This window comes from Panulirus ornatus, chromosome 1 (assembly GCF_036320965.1).
Source record: "Panulirus ornatus isolate Po-2019 chromosome 1, ASM3632096v1, whole genome shotgun sequence".
Taxonomy (NCBI): Eukaryota; Metazoa; Arthropoda; class Malacostraca; order Decapoda; family Palinuridae; genus Panulirus; species Panulirus ornatus.
The window spans coordinates 10,086,705-10,108,258 of record NC_092224.1 but is presented as its reverse complement, the minus strand read 5'-3'; the positions used below and the strand labels follow the sequence as shown (position 1 = coordinate 10,108,258).

The 21,554-nt window shown below is 43.3% G+C and overlaps 1 protein-coding gene across 1 annotated transcript in view; it reads left to right on the top strand.

Annotated features, from left to right (window-relative positions):
• Positions 1-21,554, top strand: part of Stacl (SH3 and cysteine-rich domain-containing protein) — an 898,939-nt gene that overhangs the window by 266,168 nt on the left and 611,217 nt on the right. Inside the window, exon 8 of the mRNA XM_071674332.1 lies at positions 17,681-17,792. Within this exon, the coding sequence (XP_071530433.1) occupies positions 17,681-17,792 (112 nt within the window). The remainder of the gene's footprint in view (positions 1-17,680; positions 17,793-21,554) is intronic.

Sequence of the window (21,554 nt, the reverse complement as noted above, 5' to 3'; positions counted from 1 at the left end):
GGTATATTCTCTGGTGCTACATTGAAATCACATCAGTGAAGCAGGTCTTCATTAGATCACCTTATGAGTGGGACTTGTATGTGTTATGTTCCATGTTCGATGGTAAAAGACTGATGTTGCTGTCTGTGCTGAGCTGAGGTTGCTAATTTAACTGTTTTCTCAGTGATTTTACTCTCGACGTTTGTAGTTGAGAATCATTAGGGACTTCTTTGTCAGCATTTGCATGGGTTGATGTCCAGTGAGGCTGTAAGTTTGAAGATTTGAATTCTGATGTACACATCTGGCAAAGCAGACACTTGGCCATGCCATTATGCTCATTGCAAAATACTTATCTTCCCACTCACTTTGAAAACACTGATTTTCCTCTGTGTGTTTTCTCTTTCGTTTTCATTTCCTTTCCGTTGTTCGAGTTAATGTTCATATTACATAAAGATGTCTACTACAGCACAGTGGTAATCAGTAAGCTATAATTCCACGTCTCTAACACTCCACTCCGACGTTTGAGTCTCACGTGAGTGACTGACTCTCCTATGTGAGGGTACAATGTGCGCGGCTGACTCTCCTGTGTGAGGGTACAATGTGCGCTGCTGACTCTCCTGTGTGAGGGTACAATGTGCGCGGCTGACTCTCCTGTGTGAGGGTACAATGTGCGCGGCTGACTCTCCTGTGTGAGGGTACAATGTGCGCTGCTGACTCTCCTGTGTGAGGGTACAATGTGCGCGGCTGACTCTCCTGTGTGAGGGTACAATGTGCGCGGCTGACTCTCCTGTGTGAGGGTACAGTGTGCGCGGCTGACTCTCCTGTGTGAGGGTACAATGTGCGCGGCTGACTCTCCTGTGTGAGGGTACAATGTGCGCGGCTGCGCAGGAACGGAACGCGTGACCCCGAGGGCCAAACACAGCTATCATCACACTGAGGACCGTGTAGAAAGCTGCTCTCATTTCATTTGTTGTTGGTGGATAATTTGTCACGTATGCCCTGAAAAGAATAGGTTTTCACTATCCTATCTATAATATTAAGAAAAAAGATGTCTGATATGTCCAAAATATTTCAGATTAGGGAGTTGGAGCGGTGAGTTTCACAAGAGTTTGTTGGTGATCTTATGCTCTATGTCTGCAATGAATTCGAGAGCCACAAGAAGGCCTTTGAAGAGCTGCATGCGACTCTAAAGCCGCTGTTGCCCTCCCCTACAATAGGGTGTATATTAGGAAAGTCAGTAGAAGGGGAGAAGTGGAAAGTATGCAGAAAGAAAAAGGTAAAATTCCAGGATGAGCCAGGAACGCAAGGCAGTGTCCCGCTTGACGTTGCCTGGTGAAACGGGAGTAAACAAGGTCTGCGTCAAGACTCGTGGATACATACGATCTAATGGATTGTTGTCAGGAATGGCAAGGAACTTGAATATAAACATCGAGCAGACGAGAGTTAGCCAGGCTGTATAAGCACAGTTAAGATTAAACTCAGCGGATATGTCCAGTGGAATTTGTTTTTCCAGACGAATATGTAGTGTCCAGAAGACAGCATGGAGGCAGAGGAAGGAAAGGACGAACCATATTCGTAATTTAAACTTTCCAAGAAATATTTGTAAACGGTAAAGCATTTATTCAGTGCGCTGAAGGAAAAATAACACGAGACATAATCTGGTTGAAAAACATTTTATATAGTTCTCTAAAATGTTCAGATGAGCAGGAGGGAACATTTGAGGAAGGTAATTAAGGAACCATATAGCACAATGCAAAAAGCTGTGAGGTCAGCCGTCCAGAGTGGAGGTGAAATTCTTACACCAGACTTGGTCCAGCCTCAGGAAACAGCTTTGAGTACCTTAGAATTGCACGAGGGTGAAAGCACGTGGACATCACACATCAGAAGCCACTATGGTTAAAAATGCAAAAGTTGCCGTCAGAGTTGAAACCAGTCTTCCTGTACAGTACCCACGGTGGCGTAAACAGTACCTACTTATGGACTTGCCATTGGGGAAAATGTAATTGCCTAATGCACGAGATGGATCACATAGTGAATAGGGAGAGCTTAAAGACAGAAAGATGACTCACAATTGGAGAATGTTCAAGGGAGGAAAGTAAGTCCGAGACACCTTTGTTATGGAGACAGAATAGGGAAGTCCACAAAATGGGAATGAAGCAATGATTGTGACTGATTGTGTGACATCTGTAGTGAGGATGTACAGATGTGTGTCAGCAGATGTGAACAGAGAGATGGGATCGGAAAAATAATATAAGAATGACTTAACGGAAGATGAAATGATAAAAAGACAGACAGTCGTCATGCTGCATTCGAAAACTATAGGAGAGCCAATTATGATTATACCAAGACAAGAAGACAGGCACGAATGGGGTACGAAATGAATATATTTGGTAAGTCAGAGGACGTCCTAAACTGCTTCAGGAATTCATGATAGACAGGTTAACAATAAAGAACCAAGGAATTGTATTTAACAACTTTGAAGGAAAGGTCATGGACAAAGATGAGGACATTTCTAACAGCTAACACTAAGTTTCGGGGTGTGTCTACTCTCGACGATTCAGAAGTCTCATTCCAACCAACCAGAGAGGAGACGATGCCCAAAGATAAGTTGAAGTGAGCACCTAAGAGGCGAGGAGGTTCGTGAAGGAGCCACATACAGCTATATCAACCAGATAGTGTCACGCCTTGTGTACCCAGACTGAAGCTCTTGATTGACCACTGGTGGAGTTAAGACCTCACTCAGCTGGGAGAGTGAATAAACGATAAAAAATATAGTTTGTGTATTAATGAGGTAACAAAGAAGTAGCAGTATTGCTAACGAGTATGGCCTGCAGGGCAGTAAAAGAGACAGTCAGAAAAAAGATGAAGATCTTCTTGAGATATACAGACTACGGAAGTGGACGACAACACGAAATCAGAAGAAAAATCTTGCTTGATCCAGAGATCCAGTGGATTTCTCTGGGAAAGTGAACATCTTGGGGGGAAGAACAGGATTAACGAGTGGATTGTGGGATCCTGGGATCCAAAGGGCCTTTGTTTCTGTTCCAAAGGATTGATAATAATGAATATAGACAACTAAGCCGGTGTTAGAGGATTGCTTCATAAATGCGCCAAACAACTGAGGAAGGACTCTTGTAATGAGAACTGTTACAGGCTGGACGAGGATGACAAATATGATAGATAGTGTGAAGTGACGGGGACTGAGAAGTACTGGAAAAGAGCCCTAGACCAAATTCTGATACCATTTAGCGTTGGAAAATGTAAGATTCATGAAGATATAAAAGGAATTAAACTGACCGGACAGTGAGCACTATACTGAATGGAAACGTGTGACAAGAATCGTACATTAAACGGTACTGAGGAGTTGACATCATGTAAAACTTCTCACCAAAACATCATGTGAAAAGGATGAGAGGAAGGCAAATTATGCTTTGGTCATGATCAAAACTGCCACATGGTATGTGGACACCGAGATATTCAGGGAGATGCATATGTGCGACACATGCTGGAATACGACGCAACTATTTGGTTTCCTCAACTGAGAATTCGCATGGAGCCGCTACATGTGGTCCAGAGGAACACAAGAAGAATGGTGCCAGACTTATGAAGGGGCAAGGGAAGCTTTCGATCTGTACACTTAGGAAGAGAGACGGAAAATTAGACGCCTGATTAACCCCATATATATCTCAGGAAGCCTTGATGGCGTTCACATGATATAGCTCTTTGAATTCAAATGAGGATCTAGAACATAAGGAGATAGGTTGAGGTTAGGGAAGAGTACAGTGTTCAGAGGGACGTCTTCAGCAACAGAGCTATAGACTCGTGGAGCAAACTATGCGAAGGGGAAGTAAAAAATGATAACACCATGAGAATATTGAAAACCCTTTGATATATTGGGTTTCTACGAGAGTAAAGCTTCCTTCTCACATGTAAAGATTGGTAATACACACACACGCACAAACACACACACACACACACACACACACACACACACACACACACACACACACACACACACACACACGCGTGTAAATGTTTCACATATTTGTATTCGTAAGACCTATACAAAATTTACAGTCAAGTAATAAAATCGTACCAAAGTGACATTAGACGCTATTGTGTACAGTGTATTTTGCCATTTAGAATCCAGTTCTTAGAAAGAATGAAGATATATGAAAATCCTATAATTGCATACATGCACCCTGATGTCGATTTCATATGACTGCTTTTGAAAAATACGTTGATATACGGAATACCTGAAAATTTGCATGTTTCTGTATTGGGCAGTTGAATTCCTAGGAGAATGAGACAGAGATCGATAATGGAGTTCAGTTTGTCTTCTGGAACGATCAAGAGCTCAGTACTGGCGTTCAGTGTGGGTTATTGAAACTCGGCCTTTCCCCTGGAGTGAACAAGAGCTCGATATTGAACTCTTTCTGGCCAGTGGAGCGAGTAGGAGCTCAATGATAGAAGTTCACTCTGGCCTCTGGAGCGAGCAAGAGCTCAATACCGCTGGGCCTTGGGGAATCCAACCAAATACTCGGCCATTTTACCTGGATTGTGTTCTCAGATGTGAGATCCAGTATAGCCTCCGGAGTGTCCGCACGAACGAACACTGGACCTCCGCTCAGTACTGAGCCTCTTTAAGAACTGACGGAGGAACACTGGAAGAAAAGCTTGCGCACAGAGCTTACGGGAACAGATTGTGTGCAGCGTGGGAAGAGAACCATTCATTCAGCAGCGACAAAAGGAGACTGTGGAGCGCGGTGAGAAAAGAGTACAATCCTTATGAGCCAATATGAGGAAACAAGGTTTCACTTGAGGATAAGCGCCCGTACACAGACATACACCACCACAGAGGTCAGGAAACCGGGAGCGAGACTCTTCGAATATACACCAACAAAACTGTGGGAGGAGATTAATGTTAGTACATCACACGAACGCGCACAGGAACACGGGGAGGTGAGCGAGTCGTATGGTTGATCACACCAGGAAGATGATTCCCGCAAGTTCCTCGTTTAGCGGCCAATTCTCACTCTCCTGATTCGGGCGTATGCAGCACATCCTTCACTATCTTTGTCGTTTAGAATTATCTACCATCGAACTTTCAGTACACGCTTTGCTTCACTGTAGGATAGGGGGGAAAGTAAAGAAAATTTCAACATGACGAACAACTTGTGTAACGTACAAGACTCGCTGGTGATGGACGCACAGCAGCTGTATAATACTAGGTTTGGGGTAAGGATCGCAGCAGTGGCCGAGCTGACGTAGCAAGGTGCTTACTGGAGGCGCTGGGGGTTACCGGCGTACGTGATGGCGTTTCGGATCAATGATGCTCCCTTCAGTGACGTGAGTTATGGATGTGATGAGCGACGTGAGATGATCCGTTCGTTGGCGGGAGCTTATGTAGGTGGTGATGACTGATGATGGTGTAGCTGTATAGCGTGATATAATGTAGGTTATGATGTATCAGAACATGTTGTTAAGGTGTACTGAGTATACTGATATGTGGAATGACGTAAATTGAGATTTTGAAATGAGCAATAGTCGTGAAAAGTATATATATTTATAAGTACCTCAAAACATATTTCTCTGAAAATGTCCCGATGTTACCCAGGACCTTTCTAAATGCTCCTGCAGCCCAAGGCTGCGCTACTTCCAGTAGCAGGGAAGTGTAGACTCCTTTGCAGTGAGAAGTTCTTGGACGGGACTATAGTCCCAGTAATGCAGCCTCGCCAAAGTGACTTTTCACTCGCGTAACCTCAAGCTGGCAGAGGATATTCCCTCTAAGGCCTAGTCCTCTGTTCTTAACGCTACCTCGCTTAAGCGGGAGGTGGATGCCATTTCATGTGTGTTGGGGTGGCGACGGGAATGGATGAAGGCATGCACATGCACTAGTTCAATCCATTGACAGCACGTCAACCCAGGTATACCACATCGTTCCAAGTCACTCTATTCCTTGCACGCCCTTCACCCTCCTGCATGTTTAGGCCCAGATCACTCAAAATCTTTTTCTATCCATCCTTCCACCTCCAATATATATATATATATATATATATATATATATATATATATATATATATATATATATATATATATATATATATATCGCCTTACTAGGGCCTCAGCTGCCTGTACCGCCTCAGCTAACGTAAAAAAAAAGTGTGTATATTCCGTCACTACGCAGAATGTATGCTGGACATCACACGATCATCCCAGCGTCTGTATGTCTGTCTGTGTGTATCTTTGTTTGTCTATGGACACATCCCTGTCAGTACGATAGCTCGAGATCTTTGTATATTGGAAACTTCAAACTTTCACCATAGTTAACCTCTGCGAAGTTGACGAAGTTGATTCGATTCAGGGCTCGAAATTATTTAGATTTGCATATCAACTCGGGGAAAACTTTTATTTTCTTCAAGACTCAAACATCACAGGAGTACATAGTTATGGAAAGTTTAGGTTTATATATCTTGTATTGCATACAAAGTGTACAGAATTAATGACCTCATTAGCATGCTTTATATGGCATTTTCTCGACCTCTTGGCATAGCATTTGGCTGCGATAGTCCCTTGTTTGTATGTGATTAAGGTAATGTATCTTGAATTATTTTGCAGATAAATTAAAGAGATAAGTCAGTCAGATTTGTCCCTTCAGAATTACTTGTCTGAGTTAGTTATAATCTTTGGTATTGTATCATAGTTTACGTATTTCGTCTTTCGTTTGATAAATTTTTTTATGATCTTTTCCTTGATTCATCAGTTTCTTCATTTCTTCGTCGAGCTGTTTATTTCTTTGTCCTTCGTGTGTCATGACGTATTATTGTTCGTAATTTCTTCATCCCTCGTGTGTCATGACGTATTATTGCTCGTAATTTCCAGCCTAGTTTGCACCTGGGTTTATGCTGATGATGCCGTTGAATTTCCAATTTCAGCACAAAAGCTGTGAAAATCATCATTCAAGTTTCCAGTTCAGTACTGTTAACCTCTTTTAAGCTTATTAAACCTTACAGTCAAGCTTAGATTCTAACAGTACAGACTTTGATAAGAGAGACAAAGAAACGATGCGAGTCACTGCGGTGTTGGTAACATGTACAGTTGCCAATTAACACTGGAGAACAAATTATGTTCATAAACATTGGTCGTTGACGATAGTTTCTTTCCTCAGTAAAATTGTAGTTTTTAAGCAACGACAAGTGTTCACCTTTTCGCTAATCATTCTCATAAGAATGACCGGTAAACCTGTCATGGCTGTCATCTCGCACCACTATGGATGGTGCTTTGAATATCCGGGCCAACCTTGGCTTCAGGGCTCCTCTCTCTCTCTCTCTCTCTCTCTCTCTCTCTCTCTCTCGCGCGCGCGCGCGCGCTCCTACACTGCATATAGGTCTGATGAGGCTGTGTTCACCGTCTGTGTTCTCCAAGAACTGGAGATCTCGTGTGTGTGTGTGTTTCTGTACAGTTCAAATAGATAAATGTACACACACACACACACACACACACACACACACACATTAGCATAAAACCTAAGCTGAACATAAAGCTAAAACCCACACGACATAAGTCCCGGGATTAATCAAGTCTGTGGAGACAAGAGGAGATAAAACTTGAAGAGAATTAAACCAGGCGTCCATCAGCTCATCTTGAAGAGAAAGTAATGATAATGCCGGCCATCAACATCACTGTGAAAGTAACTTAATTGATGGTGATAATATTTTTTCCGTTTTCTTTTCCCCCCACGGCTTTTTTTCACAGCTGGGGGACCGTGAGAGCGAACAGGGGCGTAAGCCACAGCGTCTCGTAGGGTCATTCTGGGTAGGATGAGGCTCGGGTAGTTGGTCCGTCCGGGGCCTGGGAATTCTGTAACTCTAAGAGTCAGCTGGCGTTGCGTCACGCGGCCCCGTGTTTGTGACGGATTATTCCGCTGGTGACCAAGTGAAGGGTGAAATTGGTGTGCTCTCTCTCTCTCTCTCTCTCTCTCTCTCTCTCTCTCTCTCTCTCTCTCTCTCTCTCTATCTATCTATCCGAGGGATATCATTCGTTAGGTATTATTTTTTCTAACATGATGCGACTGTAATGAAATACACGGTTCTATGAGAGGAATATAAAAAAAAATTTGCATGATTGGCGTTGTGTGATTCTCAGCGCTGTAGCAGGGAAAGTTTGTATACCTTCAGCTGTCTGGGAAAGATCGTGTGTACTTTCCTCTCTGAAGGGAAAGTCTGTGTACACCATATGCTTTCAGTCAGAGCTTGTGTACGAAAGTTTGTACACCATATACTGTCAGAGCTTGTGTACGAAAGTTTATACACCATATACTCTCAGAGCTTGTGTACGAAAGTTTGTACACCATATACTCTCAGAGCTTGTGTACCTTCAGGAAAGTTTGGATACTTTTTTCCTCTCGCGGGAAAGTTGGTACACCTTCTACTTCCACATAGTTTGTTTACTTTCGTCTCTCAAAAAGTTTGTTTAGTTTCTCTCTTCACGTTTGTTTACCTTCGCGGAAAAAGTTTATATACCTTCTGCCGTCACGAGAAAGTTTGTATACCTTCTGCTGTCATCAGAAAGTTTGTTTAGCCTGAGGATAATGAGCAAATAAAGTGAACTAACCACCTAAACCAGAGGAATTGATCAGTTCCTTATGTGAGTATACGAATCTGTCGAATACGCTTCAGTGCAATTGGTCAGTATATCTTGATATATATATATATATATATATATATATATATATATATATATATATATATATATATATATATATATATATATCATACTATTCGCCATTTCCTGCATTAGCAAGGTAGCGATATATATATATATATATATATATATATATATATATATATATATATATATATATATATATATATATATATACACACACGTAATTTTTACCTGCCTGACCTTTGTTACTGGTATGGACCAAAATACGAAATTATCTCTAAAAAGAAATTAAGACAAATGTAATCATATTTTAGAAGCCTGTGAGGCCGTGATGTGAGACATGGTCGTCTCCTTTACACAAGCCCTTGTTTGCCAGTCCAGGTGGATGACGGTCATATGTTCCCATAATGTTACGTCAGAACGATGTATTCGCTTGGCTCTCAATGGCGAAGGCCAAACCTTCCTGTTTTCTTTTTCTTCTTTTTTTGCCAGACGCGTCCCATGTATACCCCTGACCCGACATGGCGTATTACTTAAACAAACATACAATTTAAGATTTTCATTTCGTCACCAGGATGTGCTGGCTTACTTTTACAACTGGGTGTGCTCTTTTTTTTTTCGTGAAATGTTATATTCTGTTCAAAAATTGCGACGTTCTATGAAAAAAGATACGAACGTTGTGCTTAAAATGGGGGACGACTTGTCGTCGACCTCCCGCTGTTTATGCGAGCGTCGAGGCTCGTGAGTTGAGGACATGTAAACAGCGACCCCGCCTCCTGGTGAGGAAAGAGGTGAATACACGTAAACAAGAGCCAGGCTGCCCAGACTGTAGCTAATTGTCTTTTGTTGGTCTATCGAAGCTATAACCAAGCCAGGGTTCATGTGAACCCTTGTGGCAGTAGGGATTATTATATGACGTTCCATGTCTCGTGCAGAATTAACTTTTAAAACCTGTGTGTTTGTGAGTAAGTTCAAAAGTTTTTCAAACCTCGTTTCATTTTATTTTCTTAAGGCAAAATGATGTAAACATACTCTCAGCTGTGTTAGTAGAGGGTCACGGTTTACTGAGGGTGTCAGGAGAGTGGTTCTCTTGTCTGCAAACGTGGCCTGAAATACAGCAGCAAAGCGCTCAGAAAACTGGGCGACTGTAGCAGGACTGAAAATGATATTACAACCTACGACCAAGTTGGTAAACTGAAGTCGAGAGTCAAACAAAACCTTGCTTAGTAAAAAAAAAAAAGGACCGTAAAACTTCATCAGTGTTTTATTTGCAAAGATGTTTGCATTGACTTAACCTTTAATGGGTTCTGGAAGCATAGCACGAGACAAACACCGATTTAATCCTAAAATGGTGTCGGATCCTAAAGCGGCTTAGGTCCAAGGACAGGGTTGTAGAGGGTCTGGTACACAGAACAGGAGGAGGAGGAAGTTGCGTGTACAATATGCTTTATGGAATGAAAAATTGACTCGAACATGCAGTAAAGAAGAGATCACCATAGAGTCATGATACTACGTATATACATGGACGAAAAACATTCAAAGGTCTGTCTCCAGTACGAAGAAATGAAGTGTCTACATTACGATGAGGAATGAAGGAAGTGTCTACATTACGAACAGAGGTGAAGAAAGTGTCTTCATTACGAAGAGATAAAGGAAATGTCTACATTACGGAGAGAGGTGAAGAAAGTGTCTACATTACGAAGAGATGAAGGAAGTGTCTACATTACGAAGAGAGATAAGGGAAGAAAAAGGAGTTTTCAAATGGGATGTATGAACTGATATCCAGGTGTCCTCCCAGGATTGCTATAGAAGAGATAACAAAGAACCATCTGGTGTTGTCATCTTTAATGATAATGACAACTGGGACTTGAGAAGTTGAAATATTGTAATCAAGAGAGAGAGAGAGAGAGAGAGAGAGAGAGAGAGTATGTTGGCTGAGCTGGGGAGATGTTGGAAACTAGTTGGCAAAAACAAGCTGTGAAAAAGATGATACAAGTTGGTTGCCTTTAGATCATTCTAGGACGTTAGATTAGTCCTTAATACACCAGATGTGTGGCCATTTTGGTCCTTAATACACCAGATGTGTGACCATTTTGGTCCTTAATACACCAGATGTGTGACCATTTTGGTCCTTAATACACCAGATGTGTGACCATTTTAGTCCTTAATACACCAGATGTGTGACCATTTTAGTCCTCGATACACCAGATGTGTGACCATTTTAGTCCTTAATACACCAGATGTGTGACCATTTTAGTCCTCAATACACCAGATGTGTGACCATTTTAGTCCTTAATACACCAGATGTGTGACCATTTTAGTCCTTAATACACCACAAAAGTGACCAGAAATGGCCACAGTGACCTGTTTATAGTATTTTAATCCCATGCTATTGACGAGGTTAGCCAGGTACAAATTACGTATATATCAGGATATATTCACCAATTACACTGAGGTATATCTGATATATACTCTGGCAGGAAACCGCTCATTTGGTCTAGCTTAAGTGGTTAGTTAATTTCATGTCCTAATTATCATGAGGTTTAACTTTAAGCGGATGAGAATATTAAAATTCATCGGCGCAGTGTGTGCGTGTGTGTGTGTGTGTGTGTGTGTGTGTGTGTGTGTGTGTGTGTGTTTAACACCAAAGTTGCCGTATTATCCCATTTTAGTAAAATAATGCAAATGAGTAACAGTTACTCCAGTCACATACATCTAAGCGTTCAGTACAATCCAGACTAAATACTGTAGAATTCCAGTTTCCAGTTGAGGAGATTCTGGACTCTGGATGATGGAGGGTGACTGGAAGACTGGATGGTCTCGTGACAGGATAAGAAGATGGATTTCAGAACGCGACCACCGTTCTAGAAGACCATATATGAACGTTCTCTGTGAGAGCACTCGTCCAAGGTTGCCACTCCTTAACAGTCCTGGGAGACCTTGATTCGGCGTCGGTGTCCTTACGAGACCGCAGTGAGCTAGCGGTCAGGAAGTATGGCGCATGCGTTACCAACACGCAACAGCAATCACTTTTCCCAGCGCTTAGGATCGTAGGGAAGATAAGGTACCAGTAGAGTGGTACAGGACAGCCTACCACCTCCAGCTGGAGTGAGGGAAGAAAATGTGCTTAACGAGCAATGGCGACCAGTATGAATCACAGCTTAACCTCTTTTACCACGACGGTACGACGACCCTTAACGCATGATGATGGCCTGGCCTTTGACCTAAGGCATAAGGGTCAGGTTCGCCCTCGTATCCAAGGATCGTACGCTCGTGCTCAAGGGTCATAACGTCCTTCTCGAGGATCGTACGCTCGTGCTCAAGGGTCATAACGTCCTTCTCCAGGATCGTACCGTCATCGTACCGTCGTGCTCAAGGGTCATAACGTCCTTCTCCAGGATCGTACCGTCATCGTACCGTCGTGCTCAAGACATCCAGCCCAACCCAGAAATCCCAGGAGATAATTCTTGAAAAAAAAAAAAATTGCTCTGAGAAATTTCCTTCTGCACGATGTTGTAGTTCTTGGTGAGATGCGTCAGACAGGCCCGGCATCTAACGGTCGGGCAGCCCGTGGTGCTGGTGCAGTAGACTGGCCAGCACAATGCAGATTCTCTCTGGAGGAAGACTTGCTTGATGGGTCTGGTGTACGTTGCGTGAACTTAACCAATCGGTGAGAATTGCTCAAAGATTTTCAGAACATTTGTTGGGGGAAATGAGGAGAAAAAGAAGAAAAAAAATGTTGAGAGATTTCGACAAACTAGAAATATAACATCTGTGACCATTGTTTAGCAACTGGTCTACCGCGAAATACCAAATAGAAAAATGAAATGGATATCGCGCTGTGTTAACATGCAATTGAAATATTAATTTTGTGAATATGTATTTTGGAAATCACTTTTTGTGTGTGTGTGTGTATATATATATATATATATATATATATATATATATATATATATATATATATATATATATATATATATATATATGGGTAAAACAGAAAGTGGATGGAGAGAGATGGGTGATTATTGGTGCCTATGCACCTGGGCATGAGAAGAAAGATCATGAGAGGCAAGTGTTTTGGGAGCAGCTGAGTGAGTGTGTTAGCAGTTTTGATGCACGAGACCGGGTTATTGTGATGGGTGATTTGAATGCAAAGGTGAGTAATGTGGCAGTTGAGGGAATGATTGGTGTACATGGGGTGTTCAGTGTTGTAAATGGAAATGGTGAAGAGCTTGTAGATTTGTGTGCTGAAAAAAAGGACTGGTGATTGGGAATACCTGGTTTAAAAAGAAAGAGAGCTATACATAAGTATGCGTATGTAAGTAGGAGAGATGGCCAGAGAGCGTTATTGGATTACGTGTTAATTGACAGGCGCGCGAAAGAGAGACTGGATGTTAATGTGCTGAGAGGTGCAACTGGAGGGATGTCTGATCATTATCTTGTGGAGGCGAAGGTGAAGATTTGTAGAGGTTTTTAGAAAAGAAGAGAGAATGTTGGGGTGAAGAGAGTGGCGAGAGTAAGTGAGCTTGGGAAGGAGACTTGAGTGAGGAAGTCCCAGGAGAGGCTGAGTGCAGAAATAGATAAATAAGAGCAAAGGACGCCATTTGGTAAACATCGCATGTTTACCGAATGGCGTCTTAGCTACGTCTCTTCGTTGTATATCAACTGACTGTTATATTTCTCTCTTGTGTCTCCTCTGATGATGTGATTATTACACGAAAGTGCACTTGGGAACTTATCGTGTTTCATTTTCCCCGTGGACTCATAGGAATATATATATATATATATATATATATATATATATATATATATATATATATATATATATATATATTTTTTTATACTTTGTCGCTGTCTCCCGCGTTTGCGAGGTAGCGCAAGGAAACAGACGAAAGAAATGGCCCAACCCACCCCCATACACATGTATATACATACGTCCACACACGCAAATATACATACCTACACAGCTTTCCATGGTTTACCCCAGACGCTTCACATGCCTTGATTCAATCCACTGACAGCACGTCAACCCCGGTATACCACATCGCTCCAATTCACTCTATTCCTTGCCCTCCTTTCACCCTCCTGCATGTTCAGGCCCCGATCACACAAAATCTTTTTGACTCCATCTTTCCACCTCCAATTTGGTCTCCCTCTTCTCCTTGCTCCCTCCACCTCCGACACATATATCCTCTTGGTCAATCTTTCCTCACTCATCCTCTCCATGTGCCCAAACCACTTCAAAACACCCTCTTCTGCTCTCTCAACCACGCTCTTTTTATTTCCACACATCTCTCTTACCCTTACGTTACTCACTCGATCAAACCACCTCACACCACACATTGTCCTCAAACATCTCATTTCCAGCACATCCATCCTCCTGCGCACAACTCTATCCATAGCCCACGCCTCGCAACCATACAACATTGTTGGAACTACTATTCCTTCAAACATACCCATTTTTGCTTTCCGAGATAATGTTCTCGACTTCCACACATTCTTCAAGGCCCCCAGAATTTTCGCCCCCTCCCCCACCCTATGATCCACTTCCGCTTCCATGGTTCCATCCGCTGCCAGATCCACTCCCAGATATCTAAAACACTTCACTTCCTCCAGTTTTTCTCCATTCAAACTCACCTCCCAATTGACTTGACCCTCAACCCTACTGTACCTAATAACCTTGCTCTTATTCACATTTACTCTTAACTTTCTTCTTCCACATACTTTACCAAACTCAGTCACCAGCTTCTGCAGTTTCTCACATGAATCAGCCACCAGCGCTGTATCATCAGCGAACAACAACTGACTCACTTCCCAAGCTCTCTCATCCCCAACAGACTTCATACTTGCCCCTCTTTCCAAAACTCTTGCATTTACCTCCCTAACAACCCCATCCATAAACAAATTAAACAACCATGGAGACATCACACACCCCTGCCGCAAACCTACATTCACTGAGAACCAATCACTTTCCTCTCTTCCTGCACGTACACATGCCTTACATCCTCGATAAAAACTTTTCACTGCTTCTAACAACTTTCCTCCCACACCATATATTCTTAATACCTTCCACAGAGCATCTCTATCAACTCTATCATATGCCTTCTCCAGATCCATAAATGCTACATACAAATCCATTTGCTTTTCTAAGTATTTCTCACATACATTCTTCAAAGCAAACACCTGATCCACACATCCTCTATATATTTTCTTTTTCTTTCAAACTATTCGCCATTTCCCGCATTAGCAAGGTAGCGATAAGAACAGAGGACTGGGCCTCTGAGGGAATATCCTCACCTGGCCCCCTTCTCTGTTCCTTCTTTTGGAAAATTTAAAAAAAAAAGAAAAAAAACAAGAGGGGAGGATTTCCAGCCCCCCGCTCCCTCCCCTTTTAGTCGCATTCTACGACACGCAGGGAATACGTGGGAAGTCTTCTTTCTCCCCTATCCCCAGGGATAATATATATATATATATATATATATATATATATATATATATATATATATATATATATATATATATATATATATATGGGGAAATCCATTTGCTTTTATTGCCGTACAGATCATAGTGTATTGTGTATTATATTTTCATATTTCCCTCTAAACAAGATGTATTATTTTCGTTTGTTGTTGGCTACTTGTCTCATATACATCTTAAAAAGGAAAAACGAACTAATATGCAAAATTGAGTGTTCTGCATGTATATTGTTCAGTGTTGGTAATGAGTCTACATTCGTTTTGGTATAACTTTCTACCTGTATGATCTTTTGGGACGTACTTTATCCTTTTTGTACAAAGTGACATACGTAATGACTCTATCAACCATTCGTGGCCTACAATGTCCGTGTTGAACAGTCAATACTGACGTAACAAAACCAGTTGATGTATCGATGTGACCTGATGTGTTGAGGTGTTGATGTCACCTCCATTGACGTCCCTTTAAAAGCCTTTACTTAAACCTTTGGAGCTTGATGTTTCTACCCTTTGACACGACGATATGAACCTCGGCTACGATAGCCAGGCCATCACAGCCAAGGGTCGTCCCGTCGTGCTCAGTTATCGGTACCGTCGTGTTCAAGGATCGTACCGCCGTGTTATGTGATCGTTCCATCGTGCTCATGGGTCGTGCCGTCGTGTTCAAGGATCGTGCCGCCGTGTTATGTGATCGTTCCTTCGTGCTCATGGGTCGTGCGGTCGTGTGATGTGATCGTTCCATCGTGCTCATGGGTCGTGCCGTCGTGTTCAAGGATCGTACCGCCGTGTTATGTGATCGTTCCATCGTGCTCATGGGTCGTGCCGTCGTGTTATGTGATCGTTCCATCGTGCTCATGGGTCGTACCGTCGTGTTATGTGATCGTTCCATCGTGCTCATGGGTCGTGCCGTCGTGTTATGTGATCGTTCCATCGTGCTCATGGGTCGTGCCGTCGTGTTATGTGATCGTTCCATCGTCCTCATGGGTCGTGCCGTCGTGTTCAAGGATGGTTACTTCCTACCTCAAGGGTAGTACCGTTGTTTTCAAGGGATCTTTCTGTCGTATTCAAGGATCGTACTACCATCGCGTTCAGAGATCGTCCCGTCGTGCTCAAGGTTCTCCGTCGTGTTCAAGGATCGTCCCGTCCTGTTCAAGGATTGTGCCTGTCATGTTCAAGGATTGTGCCGTTATGTTCAAGGATCGTGCCGTTATGTTCAAGGATTGTGCCGTTATGTTCAAGGATCGTGCCGTTATGTTCAAGGATTGTGCCGTTATGTTCAAGGATCGTGCCGTTATGTTCAAGGATCGTGCCGTTATGTTCAAGGATCGTGCCGTTATGTTCAAGGATTGTGCCGTTATGTTCAAGGATTGTGCCGTTATGTTCAAGGATTGTGCCGTTGTGTTCAAGGATTGTGCCGTTATGTTCAAGGATTGTGCCGTTGTGTTCAAGGATCGTCACGTCATGTTCAAAGATCGTCCCGTCATGTTCAAGGATCGTGCCGTCATGTTCAAGGATCGTGCCGTTATGTTCAAGGGGCGCTCCGTCGTGTTCAAAGATCGCCCGTTTGGGATCGAGGGTCGTCTCGTCGTGCTCAAGGAGTCGACTAAAGCTCCAAGCATTTCCAATATTCGTGGAACTACCTTCTCTCCTCGAATAACTTCTGGTGAGGCAGGAGGCCTGACAGTCACCTGTGATACACACCCTTTTCGTGGCTATGTTGGAACCGACCGCCCCTTGAACGGAATCCGGTAAAATCCCCCAAAGTCTAGAATCTACCGGGATTACGGGAGTTTTCCCTAACTAACTCAGTGTGACCCTTAGGAGGATGAGCTAGAGAGAGAGAGAGAGAGAGAGAGAGAGAGAGAGAGAGAGAGAGAGAGGAAAAATGAGAAAGCATCCTGCTAAACCCTCACTAAGAAGTTGGAGGGAGTTTTTCTTTCAGTGGGTTGTATACACAAGAGACGTGAGGGGCATCGGGTCAGGTGAGGAGCAAGAGCTGTGAGAGGTGTAGGGTGGGGTTGTGTGCTGCCCTTGCCGGTGCGGAGGGGAGAGAGAGAGAGAGAGAGAGAGAGAGAGAGAGAGAGAGAGAGAGAGAGAGGGGGGTTAAGGATGCAAAGGGAAAGTGATGGCGAGAGTAAAGACGTAAGTGTTCCCTAATGCTCATGGTGCCGGTTATTTTGTGGCAGAGTCGGTGTCACTGTTGCTGGTGACATCCGCCATCTCCTCTGTCATTACGACCTTTTTTTGACATTTTTCTGCGTGCAGGACTTCATCTGATGTTTCATAGACTCAGCTCATTATAAGCGACAGAGTTGCAATTTTGTAGGGTTCTCGTAGAAGACTGGATTTTATATGAATAGTACTGAAAAATGTTCGTGTGTTGTCCCATAGTATAGCATAGTATAGTACAGTATGAGATATGGTAGTCGAGTATAGGATATATGGTACTGTATAGCTTTTGGATAAGTCTCTCTCTCTCTCTCTCTCTCTCTCTCTCTCTCTCTCTCTCTGTCCTAATGTTCCCCTGACTCACGTACCCACTTCCTCCCGCCCTGCAGGAGCATAGAGTCCTCGGTGTTCAACAAGGCCAACGAGCTTCAGGAGGACATCAGCATGAAGCGCTTCGATCTCCGGGTCGCCCAGGTCCACCTCGCGGCCGTCAAGGCGCAGGTAAAGTGAACAGTTGATTTCGTAGTTTGCTTCTGAGGTCGCTGCCGGTCTCCCTCTCCCTACATAGAAAACGTCAGATATCCGACTGGAAGGAGCAGGAGTTTCCCAGCTGATGATAGTACAGAGTCTTGTAATCCAGCACACATTCCTTCCCTTGAAAGCGGTGCTGAATCCCCTTGTAGTCACGGTTTCAATCCTAATATCAAGATAGAACGGTTGATCGTTGGGGATTTCCTTGAATGAAGTACAAGTCCGCGATGACATCAGTATAGATCATTTTCTTTAAAGCGGTTTGGCATATCGGTAAAGTTCCCCCCCTTTTTATTTGAAACCCATCCAAATTTCTTTCTAAACTGAAGAGCATCCTGCATCACGAAGCCCCGTCCCCGGAAGACTGAAGAAGGTAAGTGGGCGTTTCCAGCAGCGAGCCTCGGCGTAAAGAGAGGGGACTTCTGCCTTACATTCTCCGCCGAATGTAAAGACCAGCAACCGCACAGGATTCCAGTGGAGCTCTTGAGCACGACAGTAAAACCCTTGGGTCTGATGACGCGGCCCTCCACCCGACCCTTAAGGTTCGGATCAAAAAGCCAGGCCATCCTACCCAATGGTCGTACTCTCGTGCTCCAGGCATTCATAAAGATGTAGGCAGGTGGCCATAGGTGTAACCAGCCTGTGGGTTTGTATATTACTAACGTTATGGTGGGAGGTCATGCCTCCTGTGTCGCCGTGTGCGGCTCGCAGATCGTGGTGTGTGTGTGTGTGTGTGTGTACTGATGAAAAAATGAACTATGGGATAATTTTTTTTTTGGGGGGGGGTCTATGATGTGCTGATCAATGCAGTGATTTCGTTAGTCTCCCGTCCTCTGGGAATTTCTTGGTAGCCATGAATGTGGCTATTGAGTATTGTTGGCTGTGTGGGATTATGACGAATTATTGGGGGAATGTGAATGAAGATTTCATACTTCTTTTTATTCGGTTCTACCGAGAATTCCTTCCACTGTTTCTAGCAAGTTGGACTCTGCGCAATGTTGTAGGTGTCGAAGGAAAGTTTTGAGCTCAGTTTTCAGTTCTGTGTCATAGCGACGGGTAGAGAGTTTGTCACGTAGAATATCATCTTGTAACGTATATCTGTATATATTTGTTCCATTTATCAATGTACCATTACCAGAACAGTCGTTAAATAGGAGAGTTATGATGAGTATAGAGCTCCCACTCACGAGGATGGACCTTATTCTTGCCAGACAGCAGTGAAACAAAAGGGAAAATCATCACACACGAAAGGGTTCCTTAGACAACGTAATTACAATGATTAATATGACCATGATAAGTCGAGAAAGCTGCCGCCGGCGTGGGAGTAGCTGAGAGTTGTATCTCCTAGCCGGCAAGGGAGCTGTGAGGATCGAGACCACTCCTCAGAGAGAGAGTGAGCTAGTCGTGGGAGGACGCAGTGAGGCTCAGGTGGGGAGGAGGAGGTTGGGGCGAGTATTTAGGGTGAGAAAAGGAGGTGAGAGGAAGGATGTACGTGAGAAGGAAAAGATGAAGTGAAATTAAGAAAAAGTACGGGATAATGAAGGTCGTAGGTGTTAGTAGGAGGTGGTGAAGTGTGGCCAACAGGTACCCAAGAGTGTGGTAGTAACAGGAGACACACTGGGGGTAGTAAAGTGTGGCTGACAGCCACCCGAGAGTGTGTCGATCACGACGGACAGATGCAGTTAGTGAAGTGTGGCGAACAGATACCGAAGAGTGTGTTCGTCACGACGGGCAGGCCTTGTGGGGGGGGGGGGGGTTAGCGTAGTGTGGCTAATCGATTTCCAAAAGTGTGGTAGTCCCGATGACCACACTGAAGGTAGTGAAATGTGGTTAACAGACACTAAAGTGTGTGGTAGTCACTGCGGACAGACTGGCGACAGTGAAGTGCGGATAACAGACACACAAGAGTCTGTTATTCACGGTGGACAGACACAGACGGAGGGTTGTGATGTCTGGCTAACAGACATCTGGGTGTGTTTTAGTCTCGGTAGACTGAGATGAAGCGGTGAAATGGAGCCAGCACAGACACGCAGACTGTGGTGGTCAAGGTGGACAGACTTGAGGTCTTGAAGTGTGGCTGACAGTGTCATACGCGCCTCCTTCCAGCAAGGTGGAGATAATGGCTAGGATTTTCTCTGCTTTAACCTCAGGGTAGTCGATGATTACAGTGATGATGAAGATGATTACGATGATAAGTGTCGTGTAATTTGTTTCTTCCATGAGAATTACTTTACATTTCTTCATGTCAAAGGATTTCGGTAAAATTTGGTGCAATTCCAGTTATGGTTGTCATGTGTGATTTTCGTGTGACGAATTAATTTTGATGTATTTTTTTTTTCATACCGTTTCCTGTGTTAGCGAGGTAGCGCCAGGAACAGACGAAGACGGCTTCATGGTATGCTGGGTTTATGGTGCGTTCCTGACCACGTAGGAGTGCGAGACGAAGCATAAGTTGTATCGTGATGTATTTGCTGTAGTCGGCGAATTTATCGAGTTGTATCCGTGGAGCAGACGATACGTTAGGATCAGCGAGTGTGTTGAGTCGAGGAGAGAGACAGCGGGAGACAGCGATAAAGCAAAATAAATAAATAAATAAATAAATAATGATAATAATAATAATGATGATAATAATGATAATAATAATGATAATGATAATAATAATGATAATAATGATATTATTATTTTTATTATATTATTATTATTATTATTATTATTATTATTATTAATGATAATGATGATATCACCGGTTTATAGAGTTAGCCACATCTACAAAATGAAAATGTAGAGAAAGTACATAGAGTAGTAAATACTGGTGCTCGCTGGGAAACGCGGGGGTTGAAATGATGGTTGCCATACAGTTGGCTTAATATGGATGATGTTGGCAGTGGATGGGGTTGGATGTGTTCTGATGGCGGTATGTGCCAGCTCTGATGGGCTTCACTGATGATTCTCAATACTGAAATCACGTTTTCGTTTTCTGTTTGTAAAAATCACTTTTTTGAAAAAAAAAAAATGTATATTGACGTTTAAGTCTACAGTAAGCAGTTAATTCTGGATTATATCAGAACTATGGAAGGGAATATTTACGTTGTAATGATAGGTAAACATTCCTTTTTTTTTAGTGTTTGTTTCAATATCTTTAAGAACAGTTTGGTTCAACTGTTGCTCAGGTTCGGCAACTATGGACGTTGATAGACTTGAACCTCTTGAGCACCATGGATCGATACTTGACTCAGTTAGCCTAACCTTTGACCCCAGAGGGATCAGGTCAGAAGCCTGGCCATCATGCCCAAGGTTCGAAGCTTCGTACTCACGGGTCATACCATCGAGAGGGGTCGAACACCCTCCTTATCTCTACAAGGCGGACAGATATGCTGGAAACTTGATTGGATTCTGTGTTACTTGGTTTTGATCAGTTTGAAACCTCTTCGAGGTTAGATAGAGAGGGTCTAAATCGCAAACAAACTGACCATGAGTCACAGTTCGGGCCAGACATCTCTTTGGGTCTGACCTGTTTGGGTTCGAGTCCATGGATTGGCAGCTGGCCTTCACTCAACCCAAGTGTTCTTCCTCCACCTCGAGGCTGGTCGATAAAATGGTTGCCTGCTTTCGGTCCGGCTGTGTGTGCGTTCATTCTTACACTGATGTGAAACGCCATTTCCCGCGTTAGCGAGGTAGCGTTAAGAACAGAGGACTGAGCCTTTGAGGGAAATCCTCACTTGGCCTCCTCTG